At 35.0% G+C, this 18,453-nt stretch overlaps 1 protein-coding gene across 6 annotated transcripts in view; it reads right to left on the bottom strand.

The window, feature by feature from the left end:
- Positions 1-18,453, bottom strand: part of INTU (inturned planar cell polarity protein) — a 92,876-nt gene that overhangs the window by 43,966 nt on the left and 30,457 nt on the right. For 5 of the 6 annotated variants that reach the window (XM_058436736.1, XM_032146981.2, XM_058436735.1 and 2 more), the window contains 3 exons: positions 14,557-14,760; positions 9,011-9,129; positions 3,741-3,830 (listed from right to left, as the gene is read on the bottom strand). In XM_058436736.1, the coding sequence (XP_058292719.1) occupies positions 3,741-3,830; positions 9,011-9,129; positions 14,557-14,760 (413 nt within the window). The remainder of the gene's footprint in view (positions 1-3,740; positions 3,831-9,010; positions 9,130-14,556; positions 14,761-18,453) is intronic. The other variant, XM_058436734.1, reaches the window with a different exon arrangement.

Below are 18,453 nucleotides of genomic sequence, written 5' to 3'. Positions count from 1 at the left end.
TCATCTGTAAAATGAGGCCAATAGTCACCAAGCCCTTCTCAGATTGATTCTGAGGATTAAATAAAATTAATGCAAATAAACTAGTTTTTACAAGACCTGGGCCCATAAAAAGAAATGCTAAATTCTTGACACTTTTTAGTATTACCCACATATCAACTGGGCCTCCAAATCCTGTGACAAAAACACACTCTTAATTGAAATGGAGAATGGGAAGAAAGTAGGAGAAAGGAAATAAAGAAATGGACTTATATTTTCTCATTGAAGCCTTGTAAGAATTTTATAAGGTAGCTCTTATTATTCCCATTATACAAATGAGTAAACAGAAGTCCAAGAAATTACATAATTTCTGCAAGGGTAGAAAGGGAGTAGAGCCTGCTGGTGAGCACTCATCTTCTTAGACCCAAAGTTATTCTCCCACTACCCCACACCGTCCTCCTGGTTAGGTTTCCACTATTCACTGCAGCCATCACGGGAATGTGATCTTCCCATCTGAAAACACATGTCCCTCGATCATGTGCCCCACCCTAAATTCTGTGGGACAGCACTTTTCTCACCCTGCTTATAAAAGGCATAGAGGTGAGGAGGGAAACACGCAGTCTATGGCACTGAGATTGATGAGGAGAAAATCCCAGGGCTGTGAGTTCAATTACAAAGCACGTGCAAAATGTTGGTGACACGAAGACATGTAAGTTGACACTGAAGAGGTGCTTATGCGTGATCTCTCAATACTCTATTTCCAAGTTTGAATAATACTACCTATCTTTTAGTTATGTGATATGAGATAGAAGAGGGAAAATAATCTGGAACAGAGGGTTGGTGTGAGCATTTAAGAGAAGGGTAAAGAGATGGCTCAAGCTTACTTTTCACTGGAAGCTCAGGAAAGAGAATAAAGGGGATCTTCAAATTAATTCTAACTTATCAAGCCAAGTTCTTTAGAATAGGAATGACATAAATATTTAGGGAAGATGGTCTCCCTTCCCCCACCCTGATTAATAAAGATTGAGAAATTGGCTAGAGCATCCCTCATGTGGCACAACCTTGGTCCAGAGCTCAGCAGTGACAGTCCTTTGTTGGCTTCAGGATACAACCTCACCTGGAAACTGTCTCTGCCTAGCTGATTCGGCTGGTGTCATCAGAGTGTGGTTGAACAGCCTTTGCTCAGTTCCTTATCCAGGTCTGCCTTTCCTCCCTCTAACTGCCTATGCTACCTTTATCTTACCACTGTATTTTCTTTCTTCTCTTTTGCCTTTTGGGCTGCTACAAAAGTCTTAAAGAGACATGTTTTACTCTGCTGCTACATCCTAAATCATCTCATTCTGGATGTTCTCCAATCCTTGTAAACCCATAATTTATTTCTTTTCTTTTTTTTTTTTTTTTGAGACTGTCTTGCTCTGTCACCCAGGCTGGAGTACAGTGGCAGCATCACAGCTAACTGCAACCTCTGCCTCCAAGGCCCAAGCAATCCTCCTACCTCAGCCTCCCAAGTAGCTGGGACTACAGGTGCATGCCACCATGCCTGGCTAATTTTTGTATTTTCTGTAGAGGCGGGGTTTCACCATGTTACCTAGGCTGGTCTTGAACTCCTGAGCTCAAGCAATCCGTCAGCCTTGGCCTCCCAAAGTGCTAGGATTACAGGTGTGAGCCACTGCCTGGCTGTAGACCCATACTTTCTAAACAACTCCTTTGTTCCTCATAATCCAAACCCAAAGGACAGTCTCTGAGAAGGGTTCAGTATCCTATTTTAGACAGAAAAACACACATTTTTCTCTTGTGTGGCTGGTTAAAGAGTGCCCTCATCTAGTATATGTCACATTGCCATTATCCCCCCATGTTAAAAGATTTGAACCCCACATTTATGGTAGATTATATTTCTTTCTGTCCAAAATTAAAGTTACCTTCAAAACATAATCATTTTGATATTTTTCACTGTAGCCATCTTTGGAATTCCTGTTTGTGATGGTAAAATAGGTCCACAAATTCTTTGATACTCTTCCCCTCAAGAAGTGAGGCTTAATTCCTCTCCCCATGAGTGTGGGCTGAGCTTAGTAACTCAATTCTAACAAACAGAATGGTGGAAATGACAAATATTGTGGAAATGGCAGTGTATCACTTCTAAGGCTAAGCCACAAAAGGTCTTGTAGCATCCTCCTCTTTCCGTCTTTCGGCTCGCCACTTTGGAGGAAGCCAGTTGACATGTTATGAGGATACCCAAGCAGCTACATGGAGAGGTCCATGTGGCAAGAAACTGACAATGGCCATGTGTGTAAGCCACTTTGGAAGCAGATTCTCCAGCTCCAGTTAAAGCTTTCAGATAAGCCCATCCCTGGCCAACACTGGACTGTAACTTCAAGAAAAGACCTTGAGGCAGAACTACCTGCTAGGTTACTCCTGGATTCCTGAACCATGAAAACACCTTTCTGTTAATAAATGTTTACTATTTAAGTTTAAATTACCCCTATGTTTTTGGGAACAATTTGTTACACAGCAATAAAAAATGAATACACTGCTATATAATGAAGGAAATCCGGTTAACAAATTCATTAGTAATAAAAAATAGTCATATTCACATTCATATTGGCTAGATAATGCATCTTTCTGGTACATCTTTTTCTTTCCTGGGAAGCTTGAAGCAACATCAAGAGAAAATTTATCTCAATTGGTATTCTTCTGAAGTTGTATCCATCACATATTATAGTATTTATTTTGATATTTGATTCCTATTTTGTAGACCATATGCTATGATTCTACAGACCAAAGGAGAAAACTAAAGTGTGTTTAATTACTTAATAAAAGTTGTCTGAATACCTTTTAAAGTAGGCAAAAGTCTAAATTACAAGTTTTAAAAACCATTGAACATTAACGTAACACTATTATAATAGTAGTTAAGTCCATCTCTTTAGGGCCATTCTCCATACTTGTAGTCTATTTCTCCCTTAGTTTTCAATGTCCTATGACATTAGGGAATCAATGTTGTAGAAAGAATTCAGACAGACCCTCATTCAATTTCCAATCCTGCCTCTTGCTGATTATGCGAGCTTTGGCAAGTTACTGAACCCTCTTTTGATTTTACTTTCCTCATATGTAAAATGGAGCCAATAATCACTAAGTATGTCTGGAAGTGATTTTGAAGATTAAATGAGTTTAATAAATGTAAAGTACCTAATGCAGTCCCTGGAGCACAAGGTCAGTTTATTATAATGTCAATCCTGCTTTTACCTCCAACTATTAAAATAATGTATACTTCAAAATACTCACAAAAAAGTTAAGAGGGAGACCATGATAATATAAGATGTACCATTAGAGAAGTCACTTTAGAGTTACATATACCTTATTTTGTCAAAGATGCTCAACATCAGGGCAAAATACCCTTCTGCTGACCCTTAATTCTCCAAAACCTCCAACAGTAAAAAATTGTAAGTGCGCAAAATCCAAATCACAATATTGTCAAAAATTTAAGCAGAGGCAGAGTTCATCTCTCAGCCACCTCTCTACTGACCACAAAAGAAGCAAGTGTATTGACAGCCCCACCCTTACTGATTGGCCCAGCTGAGGCTTCATGGCACCTTTCTGCATTATTCATACCAAACGAACACAGGTAACTATTTTACTAGTGCAATAGATCTTTAAACTGTAAAACTGTTCAAGGAGTTTGTCTTTTGACAAAAATGTAATAATTTTAACAAAACAAAAGTTAACATTATTTTGAAATGATCTTAAGGTAAGCAAAAACCTCAACTTACTCTTCAGCAGGCAGGCCAATTAGCAACAACTTGTCAGATTCTTTCCAATAAGCCACATGAATTTGTTTTCCATTTAAAAGGAGGGATGAGCTAAGAAACGATAAATTCAAAACAAGGTTAGAGTATCTTTAAATGTCATAAAATTGTAAGTATAATTCATAAAAGATTGCATATGGCATGATTTAAGAACTACATACTTAATAAGTAGATTTCTTTTCATATATCTGTCACACAAAAAACGCAAGGAATTATATGACAGTAAAAATATACTCCAACATGTTAAAAAAAAACAAAACAGAAAACTGTAGGCCACGCTGGGCGTGGTGGCTCACACCTATGATCCCAGCACTTTGGGAGACCAAGGCAGATGGATCTCTTGAGGTCAGGAGTTCGAGAACAGCCTGGCCAACATGGCAAAACTCTGTCTCTACTAAAATTACAAAAGATAGCCTGGTGGGGTGGTGCATGCCTGTGATCCCGGCTACTCGGGAGGCTGAGGTACGAGAAGTGCTTGAACCCGGGAGGCAGAGGTTGCAGTGAGCCAAGATTGTGCCACTGCACTCCAGCCTAGGTGACACAGTGAGACTCTATCTCAAAAAAAGAAAAAAGAAAACTCTAGGCCAAACAAAAGTAGACCCATTATAGAAAAAAAAAAAAAAGTTGAAATTCTCTTGCTAACATTAAGTGACTAAATATAATTTTTTTTCTCAAAAGAAAGCTTCAAAACTGGGTGCAGTGGATCATACCTATAATCCCAGCACTTAAGGGAAGCTAAAGTGGGAAGATCACTTGAGCCCAGGAGTTTGAGACCAGCCTGGGGAACAAAGTAAGATCCCATCTCTTAAAAAAAGAAAAAAATTAGCTGGGCATAGTGGAGTGGTCCTGTAGTCCCTAGGGGTGGGGACTGAGATGGGAAGATCACTTGAGGCTGGGAGGTCAAGGCTGCGGTGAGCCATGCTTGCACCAATGCACTCCAGCATGGGTGACAAAGCGAGGCCCTGTCTCAAAAACAAAACAAAACAAAACAAAACAAAACAAAACAAAACAAAAAGAAAGCTTCATCTCAGTTGGTTAATTTAACAAATATTTTGTGACTGCCTATTTATGAAGATGATTTGCTAAAGAAAGGAAGATGTAGTCCCAGCTGAGATGACAATCAGTATGGGACATGAATATATAAACAAGTAACCAAAATGTAAGTCAGATTTAAATGTGTTCTCAAGGAAACTTTTGGGGTGATGAATGTATTCACTGTGTTGATAGTTTCAGGGTATACACCTATGTGAAAACTAATCAAATTATACATTTTACATATGTTCAGTTTACTTCATTATACTTCAGTGAAGTTTTAAAATTTTAAATATGTTCCAAAAAGAGATATAATAATGAACTATGATAATATAGAGAACTTAAGTGTGTGGAATTTAAAATATAAATTATAAAATGAATTTTTTCACAGAGAACATTGCTTTTGCCTTAATACTTTTAGAAATGCATACACTTTTAGACAAATATCAGCCTCTTCTAGTATACTAATATTACTATAGTTTAAAAAGTGTTTATGCAACAAAAGATACACACATTGCTAAGGAACCCCTAAAATAATTTTCATATTTATTACCTTCTCAGAAAAGTTTTTCTAGCTGTATTTACTGCTTTCCACATTTAACCCGTATCTCATGGTTAATAACAAAATCTAAATATTAGGTGAAATAACATCTATTCTTTACAGTAGAAAAAATAAAGGCAAAAAAAAAAAAAAAGCAGCACCGCACAGAGAAACTTAAATTTTCTTTCTAATAAGACTGAAAAGGAGGAATGCACCTCCTTATGCTAAATGAAATGCACCTCCTTATACTAAATGAAAGAAGCCAGTCACAAAGAGCCACACATTAAATGATTCCATTCATATGTAATATCCAGAACAGGGTTATCTATAGGAATGGAAAGTAGATTAGCAGTTGCCCAGGGGTTGGGCTCGCTGAGCTAAAGGGTATAGGGTTTCTTTCTGAGGTGAGAAAAATGTTTTAAAATGGACTTTGATGAGGGTTGCGCATATCTGTGAATACACCAAAAAGCATTTACTTGTACACTTTAAAATTTATTTATTTGTATATATTTAGGGGGTACAAGTACAGTTTTAATAGATGGATGCTGTATGGTGGTGGTCTGGACTTTTAGTGTAACCATCACCTGAGGAGTGTACATTGTATCCATTAAGTAGTTTCTCATTTCTGACTCCTCTCTCGCCCTTCAAAATCTCCAGTGTCTGTTATTTTACACTCTACATATGTGTGTATACATTATTTAGCCCCCACTTATAAGTGAGAATATGTAATATCTGACTTTCTGTTTGAGTTGTTTCACTTAAGATAATGGCCTCCAGTTCTATCTACATTGCTGCAAATGACATGATTTCATTCTCTGTTATTTATTCCATTTATTTATTTAATTTATTCCATTTATTTATTTGTTCTTTTTTATTCCATCGTATATACATACACGACATTTTCTTTATCCAGTCATCTGTTGATGGATGCTTAGATTGATTCCATTATCTTTGCTATTGTGAATAGCACTCATAAATATATGAGTGCAGGTATCTTTTTGATATAATGGTTTCTTATCCTTTGGGTATATACCCAGTCATGGGGTTACTGGATCAAATTGTAGTTCTATTTTTAGTTTTTTGAGAAATATCCATACTGTTTTCTGTAGAGGTTGTACTCATTTACAATTCCACCAGCACTGTATAAGCATTCCCTTTTCTCTGCATCCTCACCAGCATCTGTTATTTTTTGACCTTTTAATAATAGCCATTCTGACTGGTGTAAGATGTTATCTCATTGTGCTTTTAATTTGCATTTCTCTGATGATTAGTGATGAGCATTTTTTCATATGCATGTTATCCATTTGTATGTCTTCTTTTAAAAAATGTCTGTTCATGTCCTTTGCCCACTTTTTAATGGGGTTATTTGTTGTTTTCTTGTTGAGTTGTCTGAGTTCCTTATATAGATTCTGGATATTAGTTGGTGGATGTGCAATTTGAAAATATTTTCTCTCATTCTGCAAGCTATCTATTGACTCTGGACTATTTCTTTTGCTGTGTAGAAACTTTTTAGTTTAATTAAGTCCTACTTACCTATTTTTTGGTTTTGTTGCATTTGCTTTTGAGGTCTTACTAATGAATTATTTGCCTAGGCCAATGTCCAGAAGAGTGTTTCCTAGTTTTCTTCTAGCATTTTTATAGTGTCAGGCATTACACTTAAGTCTTTAATCTAACTTGAGTTCATTTTTGTATATGGTGAGAGATGGGTTCAGTTTCATTCTTTTGCATATGGCTATCCAACTTTCCCAGCACCATTTATTGAATAGGGTGTGCTTTCTCCAGTGTATATTTTTGTCAACTCTGTCAAAGATCAATTGGCTATAGACATGTGGCTTTATTTCTGTGTTCTCTATTCTGTTCCATTGATCTGTGTGTCTATTTTTATACCAGTACCATGGTGTTTTGGGTTACTATAGCCTTGTAGTATAATTTGAAGTCAGGTGATGTGATGCCTCCAAGTTTTGTTCTTTTTGCTGAGGACTGCTTTGGCTATTCAGGCTCTTTTTTGGTTCCATACCAATTTTAGGATTACACATGCACTTCAGATGGGTGAATTGTATCACTTATGTACTATATCTCAATAAAGATTTTTAAAAAATAAAAAGAGGCCTGTAATATGCTTTTATGAACCCAAATTTATCAACTAAATAGAGCCTCCAGTACTACTGTATTGAAAATAAACAGTTTGTATATACACTATATTAAAGTCACATAGTTAAACATGACTTTTAATTAGTTAAAACATAAAATTCTTCTTTCTATTGCCTTGTAGATTCTACCTCTTTTAAAATCATAGAAATGTCATTTCTACCTGAATATGGGGAAAAAAAGTTAAAGCCTAGAAAATCCAACTTGATATTTTCTCAGTATTATGGAGGCTGTTGAAATTTGAGATAAAATTTCTTTTTATAACTAGCATGTAAAATACTACATTTGAAAATAAGTTAGAGACTGCCAAAATTAGTCATCATAACAAATAATATACTAAGTAGGATACTGATTAATTTAAACTACAATTCATTTAAAACAGTTTTAAACTTTAATCTCTTTATAAAGTCTAAAATTGTTGAAATATTAAGGAAGAAAAATTGTTTATAATTCTTAGATTTCTTTTATGAAAAAAAAAAACACAAAACCTAAAAGCTTTGAGCCTCTTCCTCACATAAATTAACTATGGCATTTCAACATCAGGGCTTAATAAATCAATGGAATGGGTATTTGACTCTATAACTGACTATATTAAGAGTTCGAAATATAAAATTATTTGACATCAATTTTGCTCATCCATCATTGAGTAATGGCACTGATGATGAATGCATCTATCCTATTTGTCTATTTTTGGTTTTGCTGCATTTGCTTTTGAGGTCTTAGTCATGAATTATTTGCCTAGGCCAATGTCCAGAAGCATTTTTCCTAGGTTTTCCTCTAGCATTTTTACAGTGTCAAGTCTTACTTTTAAGCCTTTAACCTAAATCAAGTTAGATTAAAGGGACAAATGGGAGCTAAATAATGTGTACACATGGACATAGAGTGTGGAATAACAGACATTGGAGATTTTGAAGGGTGGAAGGGTAGGAAAATTCACAGATTATGAATAGCCCTCCTAAAGAACAATCTGTATTTTTCTATCATTGTTGTAAGAACAGAATATGTCCTAACTATATGACCAATTTTGGTGTTCAGTCATTCTTGCCAATTCTGTTTGCCATAAAGGTATTGCCTAGGAAGTTAACGATCAAGACAGAAACATGAAAAAGCTGAGATTCATAATAATGCCATGCTTAAAAGATACACCTTCATGAAAGAATAATAAATATAGGCCCAACTGTTATTTAAAATGTGCCAAAACACCCAGATCTACAGCTGTGTTGAGAATCTACACTTCAAATAGATGACTGGTAGAAATAACTTAGATGAAGCAAAAATCTGCAGACATTCTTCAGAGCTCGCTATCTATAATGTATAGATATATACGTGTATATACATACATTATAGTCTATAATGTATATAATACATACATTATAGACTATAATGTATATAATACATACATTGTAGATACAAGTATATTTGTATACCAGATACTTGTCTTAGCATTTTATTTGTCAGGGTGAAATAAAAGAACTTGAAAAAAACAGAATTAAAGCTAAATAAAAATTATTACCTAGTAACTTGTGTCCCAGTTACGTTTTCCAGCATGTCACAGAGTGTGAGAAAAATCCCTCTCACACTTTTAAGTTTCTGAGATGCTTCAGACATTGGATAATGATAAAGAATTTCCTGCTGTTAAATGAAACAAATGATCAAACCACCCAATTTTCCAACCATTATCTTTGTCAGGGCAAGTTCAAACTTTGCATTAAGAAAAGAACAAAAAATGAATCCTTTCAGCTTCAGTGGGAGTTTTGTTCAAACACAAGGGGAGAACTATGCTTGGAATTTTAACACATTAACTAGCATGTAAAATACTACATTTGAAAATAAGTTAGAGACTGCCAAAATTAGTCATCATAACAAATAATATACTAAGTAGGATACTGATTAATTTAAACTACAATTCATTTAAAACAATTTTAAACTTTAATCTCTTTAATAATAATTTATAATACTAATATTTTATTATACTTTGTTAATACTATACAGTTATTCTCATCTCCTGTGGTTACATAGCTACACAGGTACCACAAATAACTATTAGGAGTCTTTAAATTTAATTACCTTTATATTATTTTTTAAAAGACAGTATTCAACATTTTTGGTGAAATCATTAAATCCAAGCCAAGACAGCAATTAAACTTACAAAGTGAGAATATAGAACTAAATTATAAAATAGATAATAAGAAAAAAGTGTCACAATATTATAAAATCTTATTTGTCAAATTAGAGACACTGTGTATACCACAAACTAAATTGAATTCAAACTTTAAACGAGCATATTTTATTTTAAATCATGGAAAATACTAGACGAACAAGATAATTCACAAAATGCCTTATATTTTTCTATTTTCAAGAAGAGCATGTCCCAGGAAACAGATAGTTTTTACGAAAGAAAATGACAAACTTCAAAATTAGGATGTGCATTGTGCTAATACTTTCATACAAAGAGATGAACCATTCTGTATCTCATTTTTTGTTGTTACTTAAAGCAACATTTATTTCTCTCACAAGGAAAATTAAAAGCAGGCAAAATGAAAATGTTAAGATAGGAACCATGAAGAATTCAGTGGCTTCCAGTTGCCCTGTTTAATGACTGTATCCATAAATATTAATATTGCCACTATTGAAAAGCCAAACTCCTTAAATAGTATCATGTATTTTCTCTGGTTCTCCATCTCTCTAAAGAGTATTATATATCTTGCTGTGGTCTCGCTATACAATAAATAATTACATGATATGGTCTCCATGTCTTGCCAACTTTTACATTATGACAAATATAAATAAATTGGAGACATCTGCTTTTTATACTTAGTAAGCACATTCAATATATGCAAATTGCTATAGAATATGCTGGCCAAATACACTCTGCCTAACAACTAAAATTTTATTGCAGTAATTCTAGTGTAAAAAAGTTATAAAACATTATTTTATATCTAGAAATTAAGTTAAATATCAGTTAAGATCTTCTGTTTTCTACTTAATATATTTAAATCTTGGCCAATAAATAATTTTATTACATTTAGCCAAAATACCATACACTACTTTAAACAAAAAAAAACCCCATATACTCTTTGAATAGTTTTTCAAAATCTCCAAGCCTATGGTCTTTACATTTTGAAATCTTGTAGCCTGAAGAAGATAAGCTTTTATTAAATATGTAACTCACAGAAAACAAAATGACCTTATGACATTTTGTTATAAATTAAGCCATACCAGTTAAAAAAGGTCATTTGAGAAGGTCTCTATTCCAGTCATAAAAGCCTCACTGTTAAAGACCTGGCAAGCTCTACGGTTCCAAACCAATTTAATTAGCTGTATTTTTAAGCACTTATTAGTAGCATGCATTTGCAGCAGCTTCCACTCTTTCAATGAGAATAAAAGCCTCTCTTAATTACAATGTTGATACAGGGCTGGCAACAGACAGAAACCTGTTCTTTTGAGAAACATCTACACACTTTCCCATGGAAAGAAAGGCAAGGATGACAAAAGGTCTTAGCAGTATCTTACTCCAAAATGACTTAGAAAGATTCAGGATGTTATCATCCCGGAAATTTGTTGTATGTTTTATATAACAAATGCTTAAATATTTCATTTGTTTTAAAAATATAAAGGATCAGTACTACACACAAAAAATTAGAATTATTAACTCTAGGTCTGTATGTATTTTTCAGAACACAGAAAATAACAAAAATGTGTCTAAGTAAATTTCTTCTCTGCCATTTTGATTATTCATTAAATTTTGATATATGAAGCAACACACGGAAATGCATCCTTTTGGATAAAATAGCGTTAGCATTGAGAATACAGACTGGAAGGATTTCAAAAAGAAAGAGATACAGATTAGTTAAAAACATTTTAAATCTCACTTCTGTTCAAAGCATTATGTTTGACTAGATGCTCTGAGAGACCCTTGCGCTGTAAAACCAGATCCATGGCCAGAACATACTTGTCAAATTGCTGACATGCAAGAAGAAGCAGAGAGGTTTCCAAGGAAAACCTTCCAATCTCCTCCACTATTGCAGAGCAAGTTAGGGCCTCTGCTGGGAGTGTTGAGTGGTGGGCAGAAAGACAGAAGCAGGGCTGTCCTGAGGGCTGATTCCCACGACAGCTTCCGTCAGGACACTGAGTACTGGGCTAGGAACAAGGTAGGTGAGCTGAGCCTAGTACCACTGTGTTAAGCCCATACCCTCAAGTAAGGCTGAAATATCGTAGGTCAGTGGCAAAAGCAGAAGAAACAAATTATCTCTGGAGGAGAGCATCCCCTCATTAGAATGACAAGACTCCCAAAGATAACATCAAGCAATAAGTTTAGTCAAAGATCCCCAAGGACATAAGAAGGCAAGCCATTACAAGTGAGAATCCTCTCAGGACTAGAGCTAGTAGAATGGGCAGATACAGAATAGAGTCTACAAGTATAGAGTCACAAAGACGAGCAAGCAACAAGAGATCACCAGGAATATCACGGCAGATTTGAAATGCTGATTAAACACTTTTCAGAAACTTCTAAAAATAAATACATAATTGCTTAAATAGAAAACACAATGGAGAGATTAAACAACAGTTTGGGCACAGGAGTAAAAAGCTGAACAAACACTAGAAAAGGCACATTCCTTACAAAGGAATGACAGACTGACAGTAGATTTCTTAACAGCAATAATGGAGGTCAAAAGACAAAGGGATACTATCTTCAAATAGATTAGAGAAAATAACTATCTACTTAGGTGTCACAAGCAATCCCATGTATTCAATTGATCTTCTTCCTGGCCACACAAGAAGGCTACATTTCTTAACTTCCTTGCATATGGATAGACCATGTGACTAATTCTACCCAATGGAACATGAGCAGAAATGATGTTACTTCTTTCAAGTCAGGTCTCCAAAATGTCCCGTGTGATACAGCCTGGCTTCTCTCTTCTCTCATTGGCCAGCTAGATGCAAAGGATCTAACGGAGGACTCCTAAGCCCTTGGGAATAATAGGAACACTAGAAGAAAGGCTAGAGTCACTGAGCCACATGACCAGGAATAGTTAAATGAAATGAGATCTAAACTTTCATCATGTTAAGCCACTGAGACATTAGGATTGTTTGTTATAGCAAGTAGCCTACCCAGATGAATAAAATCTAGAATTATCAAGCTACCTTTCAGGAAGGGGTAAAAGAAGACATCATCAGATAAATAACAACAAAAAGAATTGATCACCAACACACATTCACTAAAAAGAAATGTTTAAAATATATGTTTTAGGAAGAAAATAATGATCCAATAAGGACAGTTTCCAATGTAAGAGGATGGTGAGTAAAGAAAAAATAAGGCACAATTGTAAATTTAAATTAGGTACAGCTGTATGAAATATAGAATATTTATATTAAAAACAAACATATATATAATATATAATTATATTTATAAATTTTATAATATCATTTATGTATTATATAATATATACTTAATTTATAAATTTTATGGTGTATAAAATGTAATAATAATAAGTAGTAGTTGTATAATTATAGATGAGGGAGAAAAGAGATAGCACTAAAATATTGATGACAATAGCACGAGTAAAGGAAGGGTAACTGAAGCTAAGGTGTATTAAAGGCTCTGAATTATTTGAAAAGGGGTTAAAATAGTGTTTCACTTTAGAATCTGTTGAGACAAATATCATGATAAAATTTTAAGTGTAATCATTTAAAAAACAGAAAGAGTATATAGCAAGAATAACGATACAAGCAACGAAAAAATAGTTAAGAAAAATATCACAGAAAAAGCAGTTCCAGTAGAAATTTTTAAAGAAGATAGCAGAAATGAATTCAAATATATCAGTAATCTCTATAAATGGACTCACTGAGTTTGTCTGTTAGAAGACAGACACTGCCATATTGGAAATAGGCTGTGTGTAAAAGAGATGTCAAATACATAAGGACACAGACTGAGAAAAAGAAAGAAAAAAAATTCAAATACTTACAAAATAAAGCTCTATGATATTAAATATTATTTTTAAAACGTTAATGTTAAAAAAGGACTTTAAGACAGAAACAAACTAGGGTGGAGAGGATCATATCATGATGTCAAAAAGTTCAGTTTTCTCCAGGAAGATTTAATAATTCTAAACATTAATGCACCTAACAAAATTGTCTCAAAATATATAAAGCATAAATATTTAGAACTGGAGGGAAAAATGGACAAATCCTCATCAGAGGGGGAGATTTCTATATCTTTCTTAATTATGAATAGGCAAAGCAGACAAGAAACCTTTTATAATAAAAGATAAAACTTGAACAAAACAACAGCCTCAAAACATTGATGTTGAAAGGTAACCTGGTATCAAAGAAAGTGCACAGAATTTGGAAACATCTCAGCTTAAATCGAAATTGTCAGTTACTAGCTATGTGAACTTAAACATTTTACTATCTTTACTAGGATTATTTCCTTTACCTGCAAATAAAAATACCCAATATCTGATATTATGCTAGACAAAAAGTAGGTATTCAATAAACATTGAAAATGAATTTGAAAAAAATAAGTAAAACATAAAAACTATTTACAACCTATGTAAGAAAGTTAATGCTACATCCCCCTGCATTAAAAGCTATTAATAGCAGGAGGGGATTGATTATAACAGGGCACAGAGGAAATTTTTTGAGGTGATAAAAATGTCCCATATCATGATTGTGATACTGGTTACAAAAGTGTAATATATTTGTCAAAACTCATCAAATTGTACACTTAAAACTGTTGAATTTTATTATGTATAAGTAATACTTCAGTGAAACACATCAAAAAAACCTAAAAAGACCTTAGCTTCTAAGTTAAAAGATATTGCAACGATACCTTCCTCTTTTTTCTTTTCCTACAGAAATAACTGAATAATTTGTTTTCATTTTAAAAACATTTGTGGTATGAAATATTCATATCTATAACAGAGTATTAGATACACAATTTTAAAGAACAACAGTTAATTCATTTTTGTCTCTTCCTTAAATCAAATATACTCACTATTTACTGGGAATACGATAAAAGGTCCTTACTTTTTCCTTTGGACTTTTGAGGACACTCACCTCTTCCTTTGAGGTTTCTGAGTTGAGCTGTAGCGTGAGATACATAATGATATGAGGAGTGTTTAGGCTGCTCTGCTGGATACCTTCAACCTCTTCTCCCCAGAGAAGCTTGACTAAATCACTTGTGTTCGACTGTGTCTTTTTCTGTCTTGGGTGGGATGTCTCCTTTTTCACAGCATATGCATTTTCAAATGTCAGTTTCACCTTTAAAAATTAAAACAATGTGTTGACTCTTCAACAAGGGAATATCAGCTGCAGTTTTCACAATGAAGGATCTGTGCATGTACATACACCCAGGTATGTACAGTATATATAAATCATCCTAGAGTGAGGGCTCCTGATGGCTGGGGCTGTGTATTCTATTTATATTTGTATCTTCGGCTCCTAGGAGAGTGTCTGACACATATTACCACAAATATTTATTGAATAAGAATGTATAATGTTCTGTATAAAAATTCATTTAATTAAACATAATCATTGTAGTCTAAATTGCTGACTATAAAAATAAGAAAGGCCACCAAAAACCAGACATTAGTATGATCTGATAGTGCAAAAAGAGTAACACCACAATATGAATGCTGACAGCACTGGCTCATCTGGGAAGACAGAAGGAAGAGATTCAGCACTAAGAGTGACTTCACACAACCAAAGTTAACTCCCCTTCCAAATAAGGTGGTATTTCAAATATTCTTCTCTCAGACATTCTTTCTGGTTCTTTAAAACAAAGGCCAAGGAGAGTAAACGCTATCAACATGCTGGATCTTAGACCAACATGGCTCTAAGAAGATTATCAATTTTATCAAGACAGTTTTAATTTCATGGCCTGATGTCAAGATTGGTAAGAGCCCAGAATGTGGCCATTTTCCACAAGTATGGAAAGGTAGCCTCCACTTCTCAATTACCTAATGGTTCTGGTACTGGTCTGTGGCCTGGGGGTTGGGGACCCCTGGTGTAAGAGGATGCCCTTATTCTTAGGAGGTACATGCCAAAGTACTTAGGGATGAAGTATTAAAATTACCTATCCTTGGAAAAGGAAATATTTGTCTAGATACCAACTGGTCAAAGATAACTCATTCATTTCAAAGAAGCACCAAAATTGGATAGCCACACATAGAAGAATGAAACTCTGTCTCTCATCGTATACAAAAATTAACTTAAGATGGATTAAAGACTTAAATCTAAGACCTGAAACCATAGCAATTCCAGAAGAAAACGTACTCTTTGGACACTGGCATAGGTAAAGAATTTATGACTAAGACTCCAAAAGCAAATGCAACAAAAATGAAAATAAATAAATGGGACCCAATTAAACTAAAAAGCTTTTGCACAGCAAAAGAAATAATCAACAGAGTAAACAACCTACAGGATGGGAGAAAATAGTTGCAAACTATGCATCTGACAAAAAACTAATATTCAGAATCTCTAAAGAACTCTAATCAGCAAGAAAAAAGTAATCTCATTAAAAAGTGGGCCAATGACTTGAATACACATTTCTCAAAAGAAGATATACAAATGGTCAACAAACATGAAAAAATGCTCAACATGACTAATCATCAGGGAAATGCAAGTTAAAATAAAATGAGGTACCTACCACCTTACCCCAACCAGAATGGACATTATTAAAAAGTCAAAAAACAATAGATGGAGCAGACGTGGTAAAAAGGGAACGCTTATGCCCTGCTGGTGGGAATGTAAATTAGTACAACCTCTATGGAAAACAGTATGAAGACTTCTAAAAGAACTAAAAGCAGATCTATTATTAGATCCAGCAACCCCACTACTGGGTATCTACCCCAAATTCCTTTATCTGAGCATGAGGATTTAGGAGTACCCAAAAGAAAGTATATGGGAGCCTCTGGTGGTGTTCCCTGGAAATTTGAGAACTCTGGGGAATTCCTGAGTACAGACTTTGTGACACATAGATGGGAGCTCTGAAGATTGTCCCCTGGCATTGGGCTTTAGGAAGGAGCTCTGAGTGGAGATGTGTGAGTGGTACAGACGGGGAGAAATCAGATCAGAGGGAGCATGAGATGAGTCACATCCTAGGGAAGCAGGTGTCACAGAGATGAAGCTGGAGTGTCTATGAGAGTTGTGCATAAGCAGTGGTGATGAGAAAGTGGGTCCTCAGAGAAAGAAACACAGCTCAGAACAGGGAAGGCATCTTTCCCAGTTGAGATTCTTATGGGTGGAGAGGTCAAAAGATGGGATGCAACCTACCAAAAATAAAAAAAGGGAAATTTTTAAATCTACCAAAAATAGACTTAAAAATTCACCAATTTTCTTCAGGCAGCAGCAACAACCTCAAATTTAAGATTGGTTTGCTATGCTTGGTGAAAAACAACATACTTGAAAACTACTGTTATACTTGGCAAACAACATCATTTCTTTTCTGTGGTGCAAGGACCTTTTTGTCTCACCACAACAAAAACTCAAACAAAAACACACACCACCGAACCATCCATTAAAATTCCTTAAGGAACTATTTCAGCCATTATTCTTCTGATTTAAGTAAAGTTGGCTCCATAATATAAATAAAATTATACTTTAAAAAGACATTTTTAAAAGCTTACATGTTAAGTAGCTACAAATGTCAGGAAATCTGGTTGCTTTGATAAAATGGTAAGGGGTGAGACGGATAACCAAATTAACAGTTAAGTGCTATTTTGAAAAACGAGTTGATATACATAAATATTAGGGATATTATGTGTTTTAAAGGGAAAAACTTTTATTAAATGATACTTAATGTAAGTGAGTTTACATGAAGCTTCTTATAAAGGGTTTTCTCTTATTACTCGGTGAGACTTTAACCTGGTGCAAGGTTCAGGATCCTTCGTGTCCTATGTCCCTCTTCTTTGTGCGGTTTGCCCAGCCTTTCCTCAGACCCAAGGACGCATTCTCTATGACACATCGCTTCCAAAGTCTTGTCGCTTTGTCTTTTCTTTCTACTTCAGTCTTTAGCTCATCCTATTTCCAAACAAAGAAATAATCTACCAAATAAAGAAATCCTCTGATTCCCCTTTAGCTACCATCCTCTTCACAGATGGGACCTGGGTAAGCTGTCAGAATCTGCAGCGGCTGTGGAAGCTGACCAGTCTCTCACCTCTGCTTCAGTCTGCACCATCTCTCCCATCATCTACACTACTCTCTGCATGTCTCGTCCTTTCCCTGTTGGCTAACAGCTGGCAGATGCTTTCAATATTCCTTAGTCAAAATTCTGAGGGAATCGAGTCTGACTGGCTCAGCAGATTATCTCTCCTCCATCCTCTTCTCTTCTTGGGCCACCTCACTGAGTGACTCAAGACAAAACTTGGAAGGCTTCTTGGACTTCTCTCTCTCCTGTAGAAAGTATTGTCCTCTTTTCTTCCTCTCTATCTTAAATCTAATCTCCTCCTCCTCTATCCTGGTCAATAAAGGCTCACGCCTTTATCATCTCTCTTTTGGACTACTGCAAACCCAACCACCTGGTTTCCTGACCTCCCGTCTTGCATATGCCTCCCCCATCCAGAGTGATATATTCCTAAAATGCAAATTTGATTTGCATGTAAGTCCTGCACTTTAAAATGTTGATATAAATGGTTACTTCTGGGTTCTGAGAATAGATTTACAAATATTTTAAAAATTTTACTAGTTTGTTTTCTAATTTTTCCACAGTATATGTATCATTTCTGTGTAACAAGGAAATAATAAAAGTTAAAACATTCCACTCAAGAATCATCTCCTTTAAGAAGGCTTTGGCCCCTCCTTTAGGCCTAAGAACTAACTGAGAGAGAAGAGTCCAAGACTAATAATCTTCAGGCTGTTCTCCTAGAAAAGGAGTTAGGTTCCTCCAAAGCTCTAACAAAGCCAGATATGGCCCAGTACTAAATGAAATCAGTCTTGGTCATCTGCAAAATTTGG

Source organism: Hylobates moloch, unplaced genomic scaffold, assembly GCF_009828535.3.
Source record: "Hylobates moloch isolate HMO894 unplaced genomic scaffold, HMol_V3 SCAFFOLD_3, whole genome shotgun sequence".
NCBI lineage: Eukaryota > Metazoa > Chordata > Mammalia > Primates > Hylobatidae > Hylobates > Hylobates moloch.
This window is presented reverse-complemented; position numbering and strand designations above follow the sequence as displayed.